Source organism: Gorilla gorilla, chromosome 7 (genome assembly GCF_029281585.2).
Source record: "Gorilla gorilla gorilla isolate KB3781 chromosome 7, NHGRI_mGorGor1-v2.1_pri, whole genome shotgun sequence".
Taxonomy (NCBI): Eukaryota; Metazoa; Chordata; class Mammalia; order Primates; family Hominidae; genus Gorilla; species Gorilla gorilla.
In genome coordinates this window covers 46,936,336-46,959,819 of record NC_073231.2, presented here as the reverse complement: position 1 = coordinate 46,959,819, position 23,484 = coordinate 46,936,336, and the positions used below count along the sequence as shown (strand labels likewise).

The window sequence follows — 23,484 nt, the reverse complement described above, 5'->3', positions numbered from 1 at the left end:
GCCTAGCAGAAGGAAGGGCCTGTGCCCTTCAAAGGGAATGATTTAGGGCCCTCTGCGCCCTGGTGTCAGGCAGCAGGACTGGGTTTCCATCCAGTTTACCTTTGTGAGCCCCAACTTTACAAATGTGCTACTTTTTTTCGCAAGGACTCAGCTTTATGTAACATAACCTATTTCCTCCAAGGGCACCCAGCCCTCCCAGTACTGACGGACTTCCCCACATGGGAATCATTAAAAACAACCCTAGAGTTATTTCCTTATGTTGCTGTTTGTTTATTCTCCAGTCGCGTGTGAGTCAGCCAGATCATGATTTGTGGTGGTTTTGCTTGTGAAATCTTACATAATTATATTCCTATTGTCATGTTGGGTCGAGCAGTTAGACCATATAGTGTTTTCTCATTGCACAACGTTTGCAAATCAATAAGGAGAAAGCCTGAACAATGCGATGACGTTGGCCAGGAACCTGGCCCGAGTCACCCAGGAGGCGGCTCTGCAGTTTCGCAGGTACAGCCTATCCATTCTCTAATCCCACTGCTGGGCAGAGTGACTAGGCCGGGTGGTGGCCTTTCGGATGGGTTTCACGGAGGCGATATTTAAAAGATGAGAGTGAGAGAACAAAAGAACAACAACAGCGCTTCACACAGAAACCAACCACATTTTTACTGCATTTGCTCCACGCTGGATTCCAACATGCTGGCCCGGAGCGTGGCTGGCTGGAAGCAACTCCAACAGGTTTTTCCCTTCCCCGTCATGTACATTATTTATTTTTGATCCTACTCACTGTCCCAAGTCCAGAGGCAGTTACAAAAAACACTCTTGATGCAAACCGTGAGTGGCTACAACACACGGATGGGGTTGGGCGCGATTCCCACAACAGGGAGTGGAATCCGGGAAAATGATATATAGGGGCAAGACGCCTCTTACTTGCTAAGAGTATATGGAGCTCAAAACCCACAATTGCTTTGTTTTGTTTCTCAGTTCCTGGAGTATGTTGAAACTACTTGCTCTTAACATTAGTTCGTATTTTTCATCAGATATCTGACCTGATTTAAAACATGTTTGTTTGCATACATCTTTTTGTAGTGCACCTTATAGTTATTCCTACTGATATAGGATGAAGATTATAAATATCTGCATAAAAAGAGAAACCATGTGACTCTATATGAAGACAACCATCACATTCCACAGCACATCATTGGTTCATTTTCGAATTGTCAAGCATTATTTGAAATGAGAGAGAGAGAATATAACTGAACACAAGCACCACGACAAAACAATCATAACAACAGAACCAAACCCAACTTCTCTATTATTAATCATGTTAAAATTTTAGCTTTGTTTCTAACACTTTTCTTTACTTGTTATTTTAAGCTCCAGTAGCAGGATCAGATTTCTGCTGCCTCTGGGCAAATGAGTTATGATCTGATCTCGAGTTCCAAGGGAAATGCTCAAAGTTTTATTTTTCCCCAGTTGAATAAACAGTACCATGTATATTATCTCTCGTGTTAGAATAGTGTTGTCTTCACATAAGACTCAAATAATGGTATTAGTCATTCATTTCCCTGAACACAGACACCCTCATGCGTGCTGACAGGTTTATAAGGATGCGGTGGCAGCCGCGGGTTCTGGGAGCTGCTAGACGGCCGAGTTTGATTTCTTGCAGTCCTGAGGGATGGAGCCCGGGGGTGCCTGGTTATTGTCCGCTTTCTCTCTCAGATGCTTGGCTTGTCTGAAAGATTAATACATTAACAAGAGCTGAAGGCCTGGGGTTGCACATCTTCAGACATGTTTATTAGCAGATGGCACAGAGGATTCAAAGGTCACCACAAAAGTGACATTTTAAAGTGAAACAACAATATTTATGTTCAGATAGTCTACTGATGAGATCATGTGGAAATGTTTTTGATTAAATTAGCTTATAAATGGTTGCCAATCTATAGACAACTTAAAATGCCATGTCTGTTTACCAAATGTTTTCTTCTCACGCTCTCACCTTCTAAATATTAACAACCAAATGCTGTTTTTTCTTATTAAAAATTTTTTGGAATGCTCATTTAACTGTAAGATCAGTGTATCTGGTTTTTACTTCCTGGGTTGACTGTTTTTATTTTCTTTTAAACCTAAAAATGTTATCTCCTGCATGTGTTCTGAGATCCTACCTGCTATTATTACTGCTTGGAAAGAGTTTGAATTCTACTATATAAATATAACCCCTTTCCATTTTTTTTTTTTTAGTATAAATTGAGTCTCTGGAGAGACCCCAAATTCAGTCTCTTTGGTGAGACCTTCTGTTCACATCTCATTAAAACAAAGCTATGAGCTGGATTTCAGAAATAATTATGACAGCTGCATTTTTGCCTTTGTAGCCCTTGGGAGCCACACTTTGTGGCAATGTGTGCTGGTGTTTCATAGAAAACAATAAGAAAAACCAAATGCAGCCAAGGGGAGGGGCGCCTCCTCTCAACTTCTTTTTCTTTTCTCTCCACTTTGCCCACAACTTAGCAGGAATGTGAGTGAAAACTTTTACCTCTGAAAATGGCTTAGCCAGACAATGCTCTACAGTATGAAGTGAAAAACAATGTTTTGTAAGTTTTACAAGTCTCTACAATCAGGACAATGCACAAATATTTCCAACAAAGCAATGAAACGCAAAATCAGTGACCAATTAGTAGGTTAAAACTTTCACAGAAATATTACAGGAGATGTATATGGCCATATATACTGGTTTTCATTTCTTTACATTTAATTGTATTATTAATAATTGTGTAAGATGTAGATACTATTGTCTTGACTTTTTAAAACATTATTATCTATGTCTTATCTTTTGTACAGTTACAATTAAAAGTGTAAGAATACTGACAGGGGATTTACTCACTTTTCAAGAGAACCTTTTTCGATATTCATTGCTCCATCGATTGGATCCAGTCCTTGTTCAGAAAATTGTTTCAAGGCACTTAAGGCTGCCTAAAAATGAAAACAAACAGAGAGAGCCATTCACTGACTTTAGTGTAATGAACAAGTAACTGAAAGAAAGCTGAGATAGAAAGACTCTCATTTTCATTAGTCTACATAATTTTTTTTTGCATTGTTTAACAAAAGTACACTAGGAAGTCTGCATGATCAGGCAGCAGTGTATATACATAACCAGAACTAGAAGGGCTTTAAGTCTCCTGCCTTATCCCTTCTCCACAGTTTTGCAAACTTGTGATGTTTTATCTGCAAACATGGCAACACCTCATATAAGCTTAAAATACTTCCATGGTGACATTGCATAATTTCTCACGTTACTGAAACTACACATTCTCTTCTCTCAGGTGTGACATCCAAATTTTCCACCTTGAGTATTCTTTCCAAAGTGAGCATAAAGGTATTGTTCAAATTGATAGACACTTAGCCCCAGTCAAGGTACAGAATGTCAGCAGAGGAATGGACAGTAGGTCCTCATGCAGACTGAGGGGATGGATGGTAAGATGGGATCCTGAGAGGATGAGGAAAGAGAGAAAGTTTGGGCTGGTCATGCTCTGGGGAGGCAGGCCTGCCGGGCAGAGCCTCCCGAGGTGTTGATAGGCTCGGGGTGCGTGGGAAGCCGCAGGGTGTGAACAGGCTGGTGGAGCCTTGCTGTATAGCTGGGAGGCACCAAAAATGCCATGCTGATAAGATCTACATAACTTGTTGACACTCTTGTGCATGTTCCAAACTGTTATTTCTTTGAGTAAGAATTTGGGTCTTCCTCCCCTCCCCCAAGCCCGACACTGCTGAGTGAGATTGGAAGGGCTCTGCTGAGTCTGAGATGGGCGTGAGCAGGCAGGGCTGTTTTCATCCTGGGGCATCCCGCTGGGTCACACTTGGGGCATCTGTGTCTTCTCAGCTGCCTTTGAAAACGAGCTAGCTCTTGGCGGTTTCCCAAACTTTTATCTGCCAAGAGCTCCTTTAGGGTAGCTGACTAAGTGCATGATTTCCTTTAAATTTCTTTATTCAGAATATATTTTGGAGGTGTGATTCTTTTTTAGTTAATAGTCTTGTGAGGTTTACAGAAAACTTGGGCAGGTAGTACACAGAGTTCCCATATTCTTCCCTCCCCTAAATACAGTTTCCCCAATCATTAACATCTTGCATCGGTATGGTACATTTGTTATAGCTGATGAACAAATATTGATAGCTTATCATTAACTGAAGTCCATGGTTTACATAAGGGTTCACTCTGTGTGGTACATTCTGTGGGTTTCAACAAATGCCTAATGGCATTTATCCACCATTAGAGTATCATATGAAATAGTTCCACAGCCCTAAAAATCCTCTGTGCCCCACCTATTCACCTCCCCCCACCCCCACCAGCCCCCTGGCAACCACCAATCTTTTTACCATCGCTACAGTTTTGCCATATAGCAGCTGGGATCATACAATATGTCACCTTTTCAGATTGGCTTTTTCACTTAGCAATGTATATTTGAAGCTCCTCTATGTCTTTTTTTTTTTTTTTTTTTTGTGACTGAGTCTTACTCTGTCGCCCAGGCTGGAGTGCAGTGGCACAATCTGGGCTCACTGCAACCTCTGCCTCCTGGGTTCAAGCAATTCTACTGCCTCAGCCTCCCAAGTAGCTGGGACTGCAGGCGTGCACCACCACACCCAGCTAATTTTTGTATTTTTAGTAGAGACGGGGTTTCACCATGTTGGCCAGGCTGGTCTCGAACTCCTGACCTCGGGTGATCCACCCACCTTGGCCTCCCAAACTGCTGGGATTACAGGTGTGAGCCACTGCACCCAGCCCCTCTTTTTGTGAATGATATGGCTTTTCATAAATGAGCTTTGTAGCTCCTTTTTATTGCTGAATAATGTCCCATCGCATGGATGCACCACAGTTTGTCCGTTCACTTTTTGAAGGATATCTTGATTGTTTCCAGTTTTTGGCAACTATGAATAAAACTGCTATAAACATCCATATGTGGAATTTAATGTGTAATATTCATAATACTTTTTTCTTTCTTCTCTCTTGTTTTTCTATTGTTGTTTTTTAATCACAAATCCTATATCCAAGCAAAAGTCGGCATGTGTCCTTTTTCTTTAGATTACTCCTTCCTTTCAAATCTTTAAACCAGGCTTCCTAGATCAGAGGTGCTAATGTGAGTGCCCACGCAGATCTGCAGCCCTGGCCCGGGCATCCCGAAGCAGGGAGGATGTGGTGCTCAAGTCTCAGTTATCATCATAATCTCTTTGGACCTGGAGTGCTGCAGGGAGGTCAGTGATGCCACCCCATAGCTCCTGATCCTGGCCCATGCTCATGCTGGACAACAGCCAGGTGAGTTTTGGTGGGAGGTAGGCGCTAACTTCAGTGGGGTGGGAGCTGTGTGGCCATCTCCCTGGATACTGTTATAGGTCGAATTGTGCTCTTCCCCCAAATTCATATGTTGAAGTCCTAACCCCCAGTATCTCAGAAGGGGGCCTTATAGAATGTGGCCTTATTTAAAAATAGGATTAGTACAGAAGTAATTAGTTAAGATGAGGTCATACTGGAGTAGGGTAGGTCCCTGATCCAGTATAACTGGTATCCTTATAAAAAGAGGAAACTGGAACACAGACCCACACAGGGGGAACGCCACGCGAAGATGGTGGCAGGGGCTGGAGTGATGCCACAGCAGCCAAGGAACACCAAAGATTGCCAGCAAAGCACTCGAAGTGAGGAGAGGGGCCTGGGACAGATTCTCCCTCACAGCCTTCAGAAGGAACCAGCCCTGCCAGCACCTTGATCTTGAACTTCTAGCCTCCAGAACTGTGAGACAATACACTTCTGTTGATGAAGCCACTCAGTTGGTAGTACTTTACTACAGCAGCTCCAGCAAACTGTACAGGGACCTCATAGCTTCTCTTTAAGGATAGCAAAATCTCTCTCTCTCTCTCTCTCTTCTCTCTCTCTCCCTGTATTATTTTTTGTTATAAAAATAGTTTTTTGTTACAGAAAAGTCAGAATATATAGACAAGCAAAAAGAATGTAAAAAGTATCCACAATCCTGCTCACCATTCACAACTAGGCGCATGTCTTTCCATATCACTTGCTTTTTTTTCTCTCTTTTTTTTGAGATGGAGTCTTACTCTGTCACCCAGGCTGGAGTGCGGTGGTGTGATCTTGACTCACTGCAACCTCCACTTCCTGGGTTCAAGCAATTCTTGCACCTCAGCCTCCTGAGTAGTTGGGATTACAGGCATGAGCCACCACACCCAGCTAATATTTGTACTTTTAGTAGAGACAGGGTTGCACCATGTTGGCGAGGCTGGTCTTGAACTCCTAGCCTCAAGTGATCCACCCGCCTCAGCCTCCCAAAGTATTGGGATTACAGGCATGAGCCTCTGCCCCCAGCCTCCATATCACTTTCTATCCTCTCTCCATGTCTACAAACTTTAGCCTGGATCATATCTTAACACTGTAGGTAACCTGCTTTTTTTTTTTCATTGATTAATAATAATTGTACACATTCATGGGGTAGGTAACAATGTTTCAATACACATAATGCATAGTGATCAGATCAAGGTAATTAGTACATCCATCATCTCAAACATTTATCATTTCTTTTCGTTGGGTTCGTACAATATTCTCCTTCTAGCTGCTTGAAACTATATAACATATTACTGTTAACTATAGTCTTTCTACAGTGGTATAGAGCAATAGAACTTATTCCTCATATCTAGCTATAATTTTGTATCCTTTAATAAATTTCTCCCTATCCCTCTCTTCCCCCTACCCTTCCCAACCTCTAATATCCTCTGTTCTACTTTTTACTTCTATAAGATCAACCTTTGTAGCTTCCACACATGAGCAAGAACAAGTGGTGTTTAACTTTCTGTGCCCCGCTCATTTCACTTAACATTCGCCCAGTTTCATCCACATGGCCAAAAATGACAGGATTTCATTCTTTTTTTATGGCTGAGTAGTATTCCATTGTATACATATACCATGGTTTTCTGTCCGTTCATCTGTTGTGTGCTCTTTTCATTGAATGTGTGCAGTATCAACAGAAACATTTCGGTAGCATCATTTCTCATGACTGCACAGTATCCTATCGATATCCTGTGTGATACCAACACTGCACCAAATTTCCTATTAGTTCAATCTTTATGCATCATCTCAATACTTTCCTTATGATAAATTCCTAAAATTGCATTTCTGAGCCAAAGATGATGCCCATTTTTAAAGATTTTTTTTTTGAGACAGAGTTTTGCTCTTGTTGCCCAGGCTGGAGTGCAATGGCGTGATCTCGGCCCACCACAACCTCTGCCTCCCGGGTTCAAGCGATTCTCCTGCCTCAGCCTCCCGAGTAGCTGGGATTACAGGCATGCAACACCATGCCAGATTACTTTTGTGTTTTTAGTAGAGACGGGGTTTCTCCATGTTGGTCAGGCTGGTCTCGAACTCCCGACCTCAGGTGATCCGCCTGCCTCAGCCTCCCAAAGTGCTAGGATTACATGCGTGAGCCACTGTGCCCAGCCTTAAAGATGTTAATATGAGCTCTCTATCCACCCTTGGGGAGGTTGTGCCGGCAGCAGCAGTGGGAGGAGGGTGTTACTCTAGGTGCTTCTGGAATTACCTCTCAGAACCATTTTGTGGGTCAGAGAAGCAAACCAGTTTTGTCATCTTTTGGCCCCACCTTATTTTAATGTGTTCATCCTGGTTGTTGACCTTCTTCACTAGACTTGGCTTTGTCTGAAGTTTTGCTGTTTTCAAAAATTAAACTCACCCTCAAAAGACTGAGGTTTGGACAGTTCTCCCCACCCTCCCTGCAAGAAAGGAATTCACAGAGGAATTTGACTCTCAGGGAGCTTTGATTCAGTGACTCTGAGGTCCTTTTAAGTCCTGAAGTGCTAAGGCGGCTATGCTGAGGGCAGTGCACGTGCCCACAGCCTGTGTCCATCAACCGGGGCCCACTGTCCCACCTCACACATGCGCGTGGGGCGCTAAAGGCCAGGCTCACTCTCTTGTAGGCTCCAAGGACCAATCCATGCCAGACCTTTTTCCAGATATTCCCATTTTCACGGAGCGGGCTCATGAACTTCAAGTTCTTTGTATATTCAACAGTTTTAACAAAAGACCAGTTATTTTTCTTCTGAGCCATTAAAATGTGAATTATTGGCATAAATTCTGAAATTTATGAATTTCTTCCAAAGTCGACAATTACATTTGAAATTTTATTTTTTGTAACATAATGATAAATTATTTAACATTTTCTGTGATGACAACACCTGAAATATACTCTCAGAGCAATATCAAAATGTACAGTACTCAACTGTTAGCTATATTCACCACACTGTGCAGTAGATGTCCAAAAAAATCAAACTTATCCTTTTTATCTGACTGAGACTTTGTACCCTTTGACTATCATTTTCCCATTCCACCTACCCCCAGCCTCTGTACCTACCACTGTACTCTCTGCTTCTGTGAGTTCAATTGTTTTATATCTCACATATAAATGAGAACATGTGGGATTTGTCTGTGTTTGGCATATTTCACTTAGCATAATGTTCTCCGATTCTATCCATGTTGTTGCAAATGACATAATTTCTTCCTTTTTAAAAGCTGAACATATTCCATTGTGTCTATATACCACATTATCTTTTTCCATTCATCCATTAATGGACATTTAGGTTGATCCCACATCTTTGCTATTGTGAATACTGTTGCAATAAACATGAGGGTGCAGATATCTCTTGACACACAAATTTCAAACTTTTTAGGTAAATACCCAGATGTGACAGTGCTGGATCCCAAAAGCACCATCACAGAGGGCTACTGAGAGCCAGGAAATGGAACTGTGCAATGTGATACCACTGAATGGGGTTCCGACAAGCTCTAGGGCTTCTCGGTCCTGTTTTATTCCTAGCAAGGGCAAAACAACAACAAAAAACAATTTTTAAAAATCTTTTAAAGAATCGTTTTTAGGCTACTTGTAGCCTGTTTTCACTAGGTACATTGGGAATACTTGGTTATTAGTGTGGCCTGAACACCAGAACCAAATGACCTGCTTCACCCAGTCCAGGACCCATGGCACCTGCTCTCTTCCATCTGAAGAGAACTGCATATATGAGACGAAGGCCAGGTCTCAGGGAGCAGCTTCAGTGTTTTAGCTCTTGCAAAATCTCCTGGATGATTTTATCAACATGCCAGGCAGGTCCCCCGTGCACTGTCAAAATGATCGTTATCCCTCCAAGAATGTCCTAGAGTCTGGAATGGCGGCGTGCTCTCTCACTTGATGCCACGAATGGATTTTCAGAATTCTTGCGTGGCTGCTCGCCTCCACAGGTATGCTTAAAGGCTTCCAAGGGGCAGTCCCTTATCTACCTGATCAGATAACTCAACCCACATCTCACTGATAACCCTGAATACAATAGCTTATAAGTATGAGAGGGATTTCTTTTCAATTTATAAGAGGCAGTGGTGACCGATTTATCTTAACCTATGTAAACAGTAATAGCTACCATTCGATGAGCATCACTCCGCCATTGTCATGGGACTGGCCCTTTACCTGCCATGACCTGAGTTGTTATCACAGCCTTGTGAGATACTTCCTACCCATAAGGAAACAGAGGCTCAGAGAATTCAGTAACCTACTTAAGGTCACACAGCTAATAAGTGGCAGAGCAGAGATTTGAAACCAATCTATATTCTTGCTCAGGTCTCTTTTTTTTTTTTTTTTTTTTTTTTTTTTGAGACAAGAGTCTCACTCTGTTGCTCAGGCTGGAGTGCAGTGGTGTGATCATGGCTCGCTGCAGCCTAGACCTCCCAAGTTGGAGTGATTCTCCCACCTCAGCCTCTCAAGCAGCTGGGACTACAGGCAGGCACCACCATACCTGGCTAAATTTTTTTTTTTTTTTCTAGTAGAGACAAAGTCCTGCTATGTCACCAGGCTGGTCTCAAACTCCCAAGCTCAAGCAACCCTCCCGCCTTGGCCTTTCAAAGTGCTGGGATCACAGGCGTGGCTCATGTCTCTTTATTTCCTCCAAATTTAAAGCCGCTCACACTCCACATACCTGATTTCAGCAGAGTTTCTCTTAATATTAATATTTCAAAATCACTCATTACCTCTTCCACACTCATTCTATTGTTTCTCACAAATAGTTTCTTGAGGTAAGCTCATAAAGTTATCTCCATTTTCTAGAAAAGGGGTTGATTGTTTTGTGGGGAGCATACAGTGTCCCGTCGGCAGTCCGCTCCCAGCCCTGGGTTGACTTCCGAGGCTTCGCTCAGCACTTCCATAACACTTGCAATTTTGGCTAAAACTAAATTACTAATTATTTTGTCACTTGGGTTTTGTTACCCAGTGGCCAGAGACAAGACTACTGGATTCTCCATTTCTTCACATTCTGAGTATCTTGTTCCCTCCTCCATTTCTCTGAAAATTCTTTTTCATTTCTTACTTTCCTGTGGTTTCTAGCAGGAGGGAGAAGCCCCAGGGTTTTGCTGGGCTTGTGGCATGTAGGATGCTGCAGTAAGAAGAGGCACTGGGATTGCAAAGGTGAAGCAAACAAAAATCAAGGGTGAAGGGTTTGACTGTGATGTACAGATAGCAACAAGCTCAACATGTTCAGGAAAACAGAGTGGGCAGGGCCTGCCGACCAGGTACCCCTCTCACAGGTACGGACAGAACCCTCAGAGCGGCTGCCTCCCTGCTCACCATGAGCTCAAGGAATCAGGGCTCTTCTCTCACACTTCATCACCCCGTATTTTCCCAGAAACAACACTTTACAGATTAAAGAACGCTATGGAAAGAGATGAGTTTGCTTCTCTTTCTACAGGATCATGCCAATACCTGTAAGAGCCACACTACCTTTAGGAAGGCCCAAGTATATACTGAAGTTGGCAAGCAGAGTGAGCTTTTGCTATCAGATTGACGATTTCAAAGAACATATAATGCAGTGGCTTTGTGAACAAACGCTGAAATTTAACAGTCCACAAAAATGTTTTACTACATACCTCCAAACCTGTTCAGAAGATGGTAAAATCAACAATATCCTCATGTTTAAACTACTCTAACAGAATAAATTGTTAACTTGCTAGAGGCCAGTTGCTTTAAAAATTCAAAACATTATAAATATGCTACATAATATTAAAAGACACTTTGGAATGAGAGAAAAAGCAAATAACCTTCATTTTGGAAGACATACTTGAAGCCTGATTAAGAAGCAAGCTCTAAACTTTATATTTACTGAGAGGGTAAATTGATAACAAGGTGTTTAAATCCTACCATCTGCAGTTCACTTTCAACATGGACAATTTGCTGTGTAGTAAGTGTAAACTAATCTTGGGGAGTTGTGGGAAGAAGGCAAATCTGGGTTCCTTAATGAGGAACATCCTGAATGATGCTTAAATCCAAGCTGTGTAACTTCCCACACGCCGCAGATTAGAGAATTTCAAAGATACACTAACATAAGCATCCAGAACGCTCCATAAGTCTTTGGCCATAAACAAATGGACAACTAAATGATTTCATTTCCAAGCTCAGAAGATGTTTTCCTAGCAAATCAAAACAAACACATTTAGCATCTACTTGTATGTTACCACAGCCTACTAACTGGAATCTTAAACTCAGCTTTATGACGATTAATATGTTCCAGGATTTTAAAAAAAGAAATAAAAGGTACATCTAAAGCAATAAATGTAGCTTCCTTTGAAGGAGAAAAATTAAAGAAGCATTTTAGAGAAGTGGATGACATTTCCTTTCCTTATTCCTGTCTTTTCAGGTCAACACATATTCATTTGCATGTGACTGTGTGTGCGTATCTGTGTGTGTGTCTGTCCCTTAGAGGAAAGCATGTGCATAGATACAAGAAATATTTTTGTCCCCCAAAGATTTTACAACTGTTTTGTGAGTAAAGCCCTACAGGTTTTAGAACAGATGTCGCTACCATTTCATGTATCGCTTGTTTTGTACGTAGTTATAGCAATGGAGAAACATGATGCCAATAAGATACTTTTCATGCCTATTTGTTGGCCTTGGTTTGCGCGCGCACGCCTGTGTCTGTGTGTGTGCTCACAGAATGGAGGTAAGTCCAGTCATGTCTGTAATTTCTAACTTTCCTCTTGTCAATTAGCAATTTGCAAATAGTGTTGAAACCAGCCCTGCTTCTTTCTTTAGGACTAAACAGTTTGTAACGACAATGTAGCAGCATTCGGCCATTCTCTGAGAGATAATGGCAGTCTTCATTAGCAAAATGTGGGTATTAACTTATCCCCTTGTGACACGTAGTTCTTTGTGGAGTCTTTGAGCATTGATGTCCAATGGATCTTTTTATTTTGTCTTTTTCCATTTCAGTCTTTCCCCACTGACGTCATATTCTGGTTCCCAGAAATAGACAAGTAGTTCCCATTAAAGTCGATGGTAACAAAATATGTCTAAATGTGGCCTTCATTTTTTAAGTGTTCAGAGTTTGGTTTGTTTTGCCTTTTCTCCCTGAAAAGCTTGTTCATGTTGAACTCCTCCTGGGAGCTGATCTAACTGCTAGATTCACCTCAAAATGCACACAGTAGTCATATATGCAGTTAATTAAATCCGTCTCCTTTCACAAGGAAATGAGAGGTTTCGAATGTAAATGTCTTCATCTGCAGTTGAGTATTCTCCTAATTTCTCATCCCAGCAATCTCTGATACTGAATCTATATTAAATCATAAAAATAACTGAAAAACCAGAAGGTTCTTCAATAAGCTTGAAAGTTTATTGTCCAAAGTATGTCAATATTAATATTTCTAAGTTATCCTTTTCTTTCTTTGAAAGGTCCGTAATTAAATACCGTGTGTCTTTTTATATAAGAGAAACCAAAAAGACATTTGTATATTTCTAAACTTAAAACTTTATGATAGGCTCTTCAGTCTATTACATTTCAGATGAATCAACGATATGACTTTTTGTTAAATAAAAAAAGGATTATATTGAGCTTGAGTTAACGCACTTGCTGCCCTGTTTTCTAATAACTTCATTATAGCCTGCACTTTTTATTCATGCTTCCACGATCCTATCAGTTCAGGTAATTTCCATAAAATTGGTACTTTCTAAAATGGCTTACCCTCGGAACAAAGGAGCATCTGCCTGCTAAGGTGGTGGTTACTCATAAAAAAAATAGAGGAGTAGGTGCTCGGAGAGACACATAGATTTTAGACAGTTGCCTAAGATGAAGAGCAGGTGTTTTCACTCTAGAATTCGGGGAATTCATTTAAAATCGAGCACTTAAATCACAGACCTAGCCACTGCCTTTATTTCTGCAGTCAAGCTCTTAGAAGGATGATGGTGTAGCTGCTAGCCTTGACAACGCAGAGTGGAACTGACAGCAGGAGTAACTGCACAGAGTATGTTCTGTGCTTAGAACAAATGTTGAGTGCAGAGTCCTCGCTACTAGGCCTTCCTCTAACCAGGCTGTTTTCCTAATATTATTCCTTTTCAAATTCCTGGGTTTTGTCATTTATTTATTTATTTATTTATTTATTTATTTATTTATTTATTGTTTTTTTTTTTTTTTTGAGACGGAGTCTTGCTCTGTTGCCAGGCTGGAGTGCAATGGTGCAATCTCGGCTCACTGGAACCTCCGCCTCCCGGGTTCAAGCGATTCTCCTGCCTCAGCCTCCCAAGTAGCTGGGACTACAGGCGCCCGCCACGACACCCAGCTAATTTTTTGTATTTTTAGTAGAGATGGGGTTTCACCATGTTGGCCAGGATGGTCTCGATCTCCTGACCTCATGATCCGCCCACCTCGGCCTCCCAGAGTGCTGGGATTAAAGGTGTCAGCCATCACGCCCGGCCTTTTTTTTTGACAGAGTCTGGCTCTGTTGCCTAGGCTAGAGTGCAGTGGCACAATATCAGCTCACTGCAATCTACGCTTCCCGGGTTCAAGTGATTCTTGTGCCTCAGCCTCCCGAGTAGCTGGGATTACAGGCGTGCATCACTATGCCTGGGTAATTTTTGTGTTTTTAGTAGAGACATGGTTTCGCCATGTTGGCCAGGCTGGTCTCGAACTCCTGGGCTCTCAAGCGATCCATCTGCCCCAGCCGCCCAAAGTGTTGGGATTACAGGCGTGAGCCACCGTGCCTGGCCTAATTATTTTTGATTCAACACAAAGTCCCCTTTGTCACGGGGCTTACTGAAACAGAGCTGCGGGCACATCCACCTGCTGCTGAGGCACAAGTCCACACGGCAGGCTCACTCTGTGTGGCGGGCAGAATCGTAGCTCCCCAGATGTCCACGTCCTAATCCTCAGAGCCTGTGAACACATTACTCCCATGGCAAAAGGGACTCTGTGCATGAGATGAAGGTATGAATGGTGACGTGGGAAGGTTAGCCTTGGGTTCTCCCGGGGTCCGCTGCAATGACACAAGTGCTTAAAGTCAGAGAACATTTCCTGGCTGTGGTCAGAGAGAAAGATGTGGCTAGGGACGAAGGGTCCAAGAAAGGCAATGTTGCTGGTTTTGAAGATGGAGGAAGGGGGCTTTCAGCTTCTAGAGGCCACTCACATTCCTTGACTCAACACAAGGAGTGTGAGTGGCCTCTAGACACTGAAAAATGGAAGGAGGTGGATTCTCCCCTAGAGCCTCCAAAAAGGCAGTGCTGACTCCTGATTTTAGCCCAGTGAGACACCTGTCTGACTTCTGTCCTACAGAATTCCAAGATCACACATTTGTGTTGTTTTAAGCCACTAGGTCTGTGGCAATTTGTTAAGGTAGCAAGAGAAAACGAATACACTCTCCCTGTCACCTGAACAAGGAAGGGAGAGGGCTTGGTATGTGGAGTCTGCTAGACCTGGATTAAAACTCCAGCTCTACTGCAGACCAGCTGTGTGTCCTTATGCAAGTCATTTTCTCTCTCTGAGCCTCTTTTTCATCATTTGTAAGCTGAAGGCTACGTGAATGCACCAGATTATCTGAGAGGTGAATGCCTTGACCATAGTGGTGTTTAATAAATGAGGGCTTTCATTACACATCTTTCTCTCTTTTGCTCTCTCTTGAGTCCAACATCCAGTCATGAAATTCTTTACACTCCCTTTCTCACTCCATATTAATTTAAGTTCAATTTCCTTTGTATTTTTCTTCATTCCTTCAGCCCGTTGCTCTCTCACTTGTCTTCCTAAGAGAACCGTATCATTAAGCCACTCTCTCAATCAAAAGCCATTAATAACTCCCGCCCCTAGAATCACATTCCATATCTTTGCCCCAGCATTCAAGGCCCCCATTGGCTGGCCCCATTCTACCTCACAACCTCATTGAGTGCCAGTCCATTTCCCAGAGTGTGAACCCCAACCCAGGAGACCGGTCCCTAGCCTCAGGAACACCTGGCAGATGTCAGCGTTATCCACACGCTCCCTGGCCAGCTGGTATGGAGATGCCCCCCTGGACCTTCTGCCCTGCTGAGGTTGGTCTGTCCACTGTCTCCACACCTTTGCCCCTGCAGTCTTTTCTGCTTCTCCAGGTGGATGTCCCTAATTTCCCACCTGCCTCCCTCTGGGTTCCTAACAGTGCCTGCCATTTGCCTCTCTAAACTGTGAGTCATCTTTGATATGTTTGCGTCTTGTCTCCCAGGTAGCTGGTAAACCCTTGGCTGGTGGGGCCCCTTCCCTCTTTGAAATCTCCACAGTGTGTCTACAGAACAACCTCAAAAAATATTCCTCAGCTGATACCCATCCACTTCCATCTGAAGTTCCCCCAGGAAGACAGGTGCTCGCAGACAGAGGTCTTATTCTGTTCTGTCTGTTCTCAGAGCCAGCATCTTGCCCTGGTTGGCTTTCCTCTCAGCAGGTAGCACTCCATATTTCTCTCTGCCTCTAACACACCCCTCAACCCCACCCTTGGGCTCTGCGGCCAAAATGCAAAGGGATAAAAAGTCCTAGGAAGCAGGACGGGGTTGTATCTATCTTGTCTGAGAGAAATGTTCCCGCCCCATAATCTACCTCCAAGGAATATGGATAATAGTTACTGTCTTTTTGAGATGTCAGTCATCTGAGATCTCAATCTTCTGTCATCTTTGAGGTCTGAAACAAGTGTTTTGCCCTCTTCAGGCCAGTCTGGGGTCTGCAAAGGAGATGCCTGGGAAACCTTATCTGGGAGGACTCCACAATTGGGGTTTTGCCTAAGACCTTGGTGGTGGCACATCCTGAACCACAGGGACCTGAGGGAAGCACCTCTCGCCCGAGGGGAGCCTGGGTCTGTAGGGCAATCATGGCTGAGTTCTGCCTCCACCCCTCACCCCTCACCACTTGGAAGGTCTGTTTGAGATTTCTTGGTCCTTTGATATTCGACTCCAACAAAAATGTGAAGCATTCCTGCTGAACATGGGCACAGACAGCTCTACTTAGGAATTTCATTTTGGTTTGAGTAAGCAATTGATAAAACCTTACATTACGGTTATTTCATCATTTTTGCTGCACTTAGCATATTCCTGGATTGCATGTGGGAGGGCTGGGGAGAGGGGGTGATGGTCAAACAAGATAACCTTTGAAGTTCTGTTTAATTCTGAATATTGGTTTTATTGAAATAGAGGCCCCAGCATAAAAGATGGTAAAGGCAGGTTCTCTCAGTGGGTGAGGGATGCAGTGAGCCTGGCATTTTTCTTGGGACATTTGGAGGCCATCCTAGTGGTGGGAGGACAGCAAAGACGGAGCTAGAACAGACCTTTGCTCCGTCCCAAATTTCTCTCCTTAACCTCCTTTTACACCTGATTTTACACATATATTTATCTATTTATATTTTTCAACTTTTAAAAATAAAAGTTCTAAACCTTTGCAAAAGTTCAAAGGATAATAATACACTGAAGCTCCCTCATCCATCACCCAGATGAATTATCAGTATTTTGCCAGTCTTTTATTTATTTATTTATTTATTTATTTTGAGACAGAGTCTTACTCTGTCACCCAGGCTGGAGTGCAGTGGCGCGATCTCGGCTCACTGCAACCTCCGCCTCCTGGGCTCAAGCAATTCTCCCTCCTCAGCCTCCCAAGTAACTGAGATTACAGGCATGCGCCACCACACCCAGCTGATTTTTGTATTTTCAGTAGAGACGCGTTTTCACCATGTTGGCCGGGCTGGTCTCAAACTCCTGACCTCAGGTGATCTGCCCACCTCGACCTCCCAAAGTGCTGGGATTACAGGTGTCAGGCACCGTGCCTGGTCTATTTTGCCAATCTTGTTTCAGGTGTCTCACTCCATGTTTTTCCTGTAATATTCCAAATCAAATATCAGGTAAAGATACATGCCATTAACACACCTAACAATATTAACTCTAAATCCTTTATATCATCTAAATTCCTATGTGAACATTTCCTTGATAGTCTCAACAATGTCCTTTAAAGTCAGTTTTTGAATCTACATCCTGACAGTTCACACACTGTATTTGACTGATTGATCCTTTAAGATCTAGGAGTTCTGTTGTGGGCAGGATAAGGGCCCCCAAAGATGCCCATGTCCTAATCCATGTCACCTGTGGTATGTTACTTTACCTGGCAAGGCAACTTTGCAGATATCATCAGGTTAAGGACCTGGAGATGGGACAAGTAGCCAGGATTATACAGGTGGGCCCAATCTAATCACACAAGTGCTTAAAATTAAAGAACCTTTCCCAGCTGAGGACAGAGATAGAGACATGATGATCGGAGAAGGGTGTGAGGGATGGGTCATTACTGGCTCTGTACTTGGAAGAAGGGGCCATGAACCCAGGAATGCAGTGGCCACTAGAATCTGGAAAGGCAAGGAAACGGCTTCTCCCCTAGAGCCTCCAGAAAGGAACTCAGCCCTGGGGACACCTCAATAGCTCCAGCGAGTCCATGGGAGACTTCTGACCTATAGAACTGCAAGATCACACATTGCTGTTGGTTTAAACCACCATGTTTGTGGCAATTTGTCACCACAGCCATGGAAAAATGAATATACATCTTTTTAAGGGGGACTGAAAGTCACACTGAGGTGTAAGGTTGGTGTTGGGCCCAGGGAAAGGTAAGGGTCTGGCTGAGATGCCTGGGGAGGGGAGGCTGGGCCTGAGAAGAGCGGCCCAGGTGCCAGGGGGCCTTCAGTTGCCTCTGCCCACTCCTCACGGGCCAGTCAGGCAAGAAGAGAAGAGCTCGCCCTCCTGCTGCAGTGGCCTCTTCGCAGCAGGATCAGGCCGCCTCCCACCTACACCCTTCAGCAGCCTCGCCTGCCCTTGGAAGGCAATCACGCACCACGCTCCCTTTACTCCTCCGCTATGTGCTGGGCTCCTTTCTGTCCCTCTGCTGGGACAAGCTCCCTCCTGCCTCAGGGATTCCCGCTGGCTGGTCCCTCCGGCCATCCCTTCTCCACTGGCTGCTCATCAGCTCCAGGTCTCAGCTCCAGGGAGGCCTCCACTGACCACTCTGTCTAGAGTGTGCCCCCCAACAAATCAGAGGACTGTGCTTACTTCCCTCATAGCACTTGTCTCAGTCTGTCATTATTTCTGAAGGAAGGGGCTGGCCTGTCTGACTCACTACTGGGGTATGGCCATGCATTCAACAAACACTCATGGAGAACCAGGCACCACGCTGGGCGCTAACAGACAGTCATCACCTTTCCATGGCATGCGTCCCAGCAAGGAGACAGGCAGGACAGTGACAGCAGTGGAACCAGACGGCTGTGAGGAAAGGACATACAGCAATGACACCAAGAGGTGGTGCTCAAGTCGCTGTGGAGGAAATGGAGGTGTCCCAGAGAGGCAGCATTTGGGGTGAGCCACAGGGAGCTGGGGCGCAAAGCCACTCAGATTGGCTGCAGCCACCAGGGCGAGTGGGAATCCAGGACACCGTGAGTGTCCCAGGCAGTTTCAAAGCTGTGGTGTAGTAAAGGGCAATGCCTTATTCTGGGGAAGGCTGGGCCAAGCCCAAGGAGTGGAAGCTGCAGGCAAACGGATTCGGGCTCAAAACAGGAAGGAATCTTGTGTCCGGCGAGGGCACGCTAGATGCTAAGACTGGGTGACGCCTACTACCTTGGGCCAAATGTCAAATGGGAGGCAGGTGGCTGTGTAGGCCTCTCATCTTTCAGGCTCCCTGATACTCAGAGTTAGGCCCGCTAACGGGGACAAGGCCACATAGGTAAACAGCACCAGCAAATTTGCAACGTGAGAAGGGCTATCGGAGAGGTGGCGTTCAGAACTACCTAATGTGTGGGGAGCTTGATTTGCTGGTAAAAGCTGTCTTCCTTCCCGCTGTTAGGAGGACACATTTGGACCTGAGCTTCACCTCTGGTCATGTGAGAAAGCCTCTATACCTGGTTCCTCAATGTCTCCGTTTAGAAGACTGCATCAGCAAAACCATCCTACCATGGGAATTAACTGATGGATGTGTCTGGACTTCCCAGGGGGTTCTCCATGGACAGTATTGTGCTGGTAAATATTTAACAACTGACTCTTCGTGGGGAGAAAATCACTAAGTGTAGCATCTGTTAACACCTCCACCCTGGCTGATGCGCAGTTGGGAAGACATGTGCACAGCTGGCACCGTGAGCTGGCAGGAGCTGCTCCAGCACCCCCATTGCATGCAAAAGTCAAGCACTATCTCCAGCTCCCTGAATCCTGTGTGAAGGCAGGACAGCAAGCTGGTTAAGAGGCTAAGATTTGACTGGGCATGGTGGCTCATGCCTGTAATCCCAGCACTTTGGGAGGCCAAGGCGGGCAGATCACTTGAGGTGAGGAGTTTGAGACCAGCCTGGCCAACATGGTGAAACCCCATCTCTACTGAAAAATACAAAAATTAGCCTCACATGGGGGTGCACACCTGTAATCCCAGCTACTCAAGAGCTTGAGGCAGGAGAATTGCTTGAACCCGGGAGGTGGAGGCTGCAGTGACAGGCGTGGGAAAGAGGCTGAGATTTGCAGCTGAACAAACTTGGGCTCAATGAGCAGCTCCAACTCTTACCAGTCATATCACCTTGAGCAAGTACAAATCTCAATTAGTAAATAGGAAAGCATCTTCTGCTGATGAAGCATTCATTCTGTTCTAAGGACTTGCCATCTCCTAACTCAATCTTCACAGTAACCACAACAGGTTGGTTTGACTCTCATTCGCAGTTAAAGACGAGGAGACGGAGACCTAGAGGAAGTCATTTGTACAAGGCCATATGGCTTGCTCCTGATAGATGTGGAATTTGGACTCAGGCAGCCTGGTTCTGGAGCTGAATTCTGAACTACCTATATCATCCCACCTCAGTCCAGTGAGAGAACGTGTCACCTGAGTGCTCAAGATACATCAAGAGCCCGACCATGTCCTGGAGCCTCTTAAGAGCGAAGCTCAGGGTGCAGGACCTGAGAGGGTGTTAATCAGCCGCTTCCATTTTTTTCTTAATATGGGAAGACGATTTTGCTTGGCTTCTGGAAACCACTGCCATCTTGCTTTTCCTCCTACTTCAGCTCTTAGTCTCCTGTGCAGCTGGCTTTTCCTTCTTGACTTTTCAAGCCCATCCTTGGACCTCTTATCTTCTCCATCAAAATTCTCTCCTTAGATGATTTCACTGAGGCCGATGGCTTAAATCCCTTAGAAATACCGATAGCTCCAAATCCCTATCTTTAGCCTGGCCTCCTGCCCTAGAATTCACATGTCGAACTGCCTAGTGGATTTCTCCACTTAGATGTCTAACAAGCATTTCAAACCTGCCCAAAACGAAACTTGATTACCATCCCCAAACCACTCTTCCCTAAGGAAATGGTGTCCCCATTCCACCAGTTGCTCAGGCAAAAACCCTAGCAATCAGCCTCACTTGCTTTCACTCTCTCTCATCTCCCACATCAAACCCATTAGCAAATTCTGTTGGTTCTTTTTTGAAATGTACTCAGAGGCTACTTCTCACCACATGCTCTGCTATGGTTCTAGCCCAAGCCACTGTCTCTCCCAGAGACACAAGCTGTACCTTCCTAACTCGCACCCCTGTGTGCATCCCTGCTCACCCAAAGCCAACCCTTTGCATATATCCAGAGTGATTTTTTTGAAATGTAAATAAGAACCGGTCACCACCCTATTCAAATCCTCCAGGGGCTTCTCATTTCTCTTAGAACAAAACCCAGACTCCTGACTACAGCCCCAAAGCCCTACATGATCCTGCCCCATTTACAGCTCCAGGCTCATTACCTACCTCGTGCTCCCAGCCCACGGATCATCGCCTACCACATGCTCCCAGCCCCCGGATCTCCAGCACATCAGCCTCTTGACTCTTCTTAGAACTCCCTGAATTCACTCCTGTCTCAAGGACTTTCCTGTGCTTTTCCTTAGACTGGAGACACCCCTCCCAGTTCACATGGCTCACTCGCTTCATCCAGGTCTCTTCTCCAGTGTCCCCTCCTTGTGACCCCTGGATCTAAAGGAGTTGAACCACCCCACTCCTACACTTATATTCTCATAGCTCCTCACACTGCCTCGCTTTTAGCAAGATTTCATTAAAATTTTATTGCTGCCTAAAATTCTCTTATATATTTAACCATTTACTTGTTTAGTATCTGTGTCTCCCATTAGCAAGTAAGTTCTGGCCAGGCGTGGTGGTTCACACCTGTAATCCCAGCACTTTGGGAGGCTGAGGCAGGCCGATCACCTGAGGTCAGGAGTTTGAGACCAGCCTGGTCAACGTGGTGAAACCCTGTCTCTACTAAAAATACAAAAATTTGCCGGGTGTGGTGGCATGCACCTGTAATCTCAGCTACTCGGGAGGCTGAGGCAGGAGAATCGCTTGAACCTGGGAGGTGGAGGCTGCAGTGAGCCAAAAGAAAGAAAGTAAGTTCCATGAAGGCAGAAATTTTCTGCTTTATTCATTGCTGAATACTCAACATCTAGAATTGTAGACCCTCCATAGACACTTATCGGCTGAATGACTGAAAGAATGAATGAGTGGTTAGAAACAGTACCCATGTGGAAGAATATATAGCCACCTCTTACATACAGTTTCATTAATTCTCAGAAGTTTTCTATGGCAATTAGGGAGCAGATTATTTCACCCATTTATTGAAACCCAGAACTAACGATTGATGTTTAAAGACTAATCTGTCTGGAGTAAGTAGCTGCTGAACGTTGGCCTTTCAAATGAAGTAAGTTAAGTATTATGTGTCTCTAATGTATTTTAAACTTGTTTTATGTCAATTATATTATCACAACTTTGGAAGAAACTTTATTAGGACAAACTTTAATATTTTTTTCTAGAAAGTATTTTTTTTAAACTAACACAAATGCAAAGTCACTGTAAAGTTCAAGAAGTAAACGATATCTTCTTTTAGTTACAGCTGAAAGGAAAGCACATCACTAATAATACCAAACTTGGTTTGGCAATTTTTAGAAACCCCATTTAGGCCAGGCGCAGTGGCTCACGCCTGTAATCCCAGCACTTTGGGAGGACGAGGTGGGCAGATCACGAGGTCAGGAGATCGAGATCATCCTGGCTAACACAGTGAAACCCCTTCTCTACTAAAAATACAAAAAATTAGCTGGGTGTGGTGGCAGGTGCCTGTAGTCTCAGCTACTCAGGAGGCTGAGGCAGGAGAATGGTGTGAACTTGGAAGGTGGAGCTTGCAGTGAGGCGAGATTGCACCACTGCGCTCCAGCCTGGGTGACAGAGCGAGACTCCGTCTCAAAAAATAAAAAAAAATTAAAAAGTAATGTTTAAAGTCTATACTTAAATAACCATTTCAAAGAAAAAGCTAGTATCCTGATTTCTGCAAAACATCCTCATTAAGACAATGTAACCATACAAAGAGATTTACTCTGTGTTTGAATAACATGGTCACAAGTGGTCTCCCTTACCTACCTCCACCCCTAAATGAGAAGAAATTTAGCATACTCATGGGGATATGAGTTAGGCCTGCCAAATACTTTTGGAGAAAATTCTGCTAAATTGTTTCTAGAGACTGCTAGTACTCTTAAGAGGGTTGACACATTCTAATATATCCAAACACAGTTTTTTCTAATTGCTTGGCTGCAAATGAACTTGTAAGGTTAAAAGTATAAGAATTTATTCCATGATCAGTGATGGAATCCTAATCCATCTTAAGCTGCATGCATGACAACTGGCATTTCCTAATATGTATTATGAGACAGAGAATTTTTTAAAATTTTTGCCTGAGGGTACATTCCCTTTCAAAAGCAGAAGATTTTCTTCTTTTGCTTTCTCAAGATATCATGCTAAACTTCATTCTTGATGGTTCATCTATTAAGGAAGCAAGATAGAAGGGAGAATCCATGATAGGTTTATAAATTTGGGGCAAAATGTAACACAAAGCATTCCAATACGCAACTTCAAATCAAAACCTCAACTTGGGCAAGGGACGTTATATCAACCAACAGCATTCTTTAGAAATGCCTGACATTCAATTGGATAGAATTATATATTGAAATAGATTGTAGGCATATTGTGAATGTTTTTCCTCTAGCATCTGGTAGTATCAAAGCCCAGGAGGAAAAAAAAGGGTGACTGTGCCAGAATTAAAAAGCTGCCTCTTTGGATAAATATGTGGAAAGGTTATGAATTAATTTATCAAAAGGCTAGAAGAA

At 43.9% G+C, this 23,484-nt stretch overlaps 1 protein-coding gene and 1 long non-coding RNA gene across 20 annotated transcripts in view; one reads left to right on the top strand and one right to left on the bottom strand.

Moving 5' to 3' along the window:
- The first annotated feature begins 335 nt into the window (after positions 1–335).
- On the top strand, positions 336–21,731 carry LOC109028058 (uncharacterized). The gene is made up of 3 exons (XR_002007122.2): positions 336–501; positions 19,174–19,346; positions 20,028–21,731. It is a non-coding gene; the product is annotated as an uncharacterized lncRNA (long non-coding RNA).
- Positions 633–23,484, bottom strand: part of STAU2 (staufen double-stranded RNA binding protein 2) — a 330,469-nt gene continuing 307,617 nt past the window's right edge. For 18 of the 19 annotated variants that reach the window (XM_055349014.2, XM_055349018.2, XM_055349013.2 and 15 more), the window contains 2 exons: positions 2,873–2,961; positions 633–1,726 (listed from right to left, as the gene is read on the bottom strand). In XM_055349014.2, the coding sequence (XP_055204989.2) occupies positions 1,633–1,726; positions 2,873–2,961 (183 nt within the window). In that variant the 3' untranslated portion in view covers positions 633–1,632. Of the gene's footprint in view, positions 1,727–2,872; positions 2,962–17,045; positions 17,172–23,484 lie in introns of those variants that run through there. The other variant, XM_063709215.1, reaches the window with a different exon arrangement.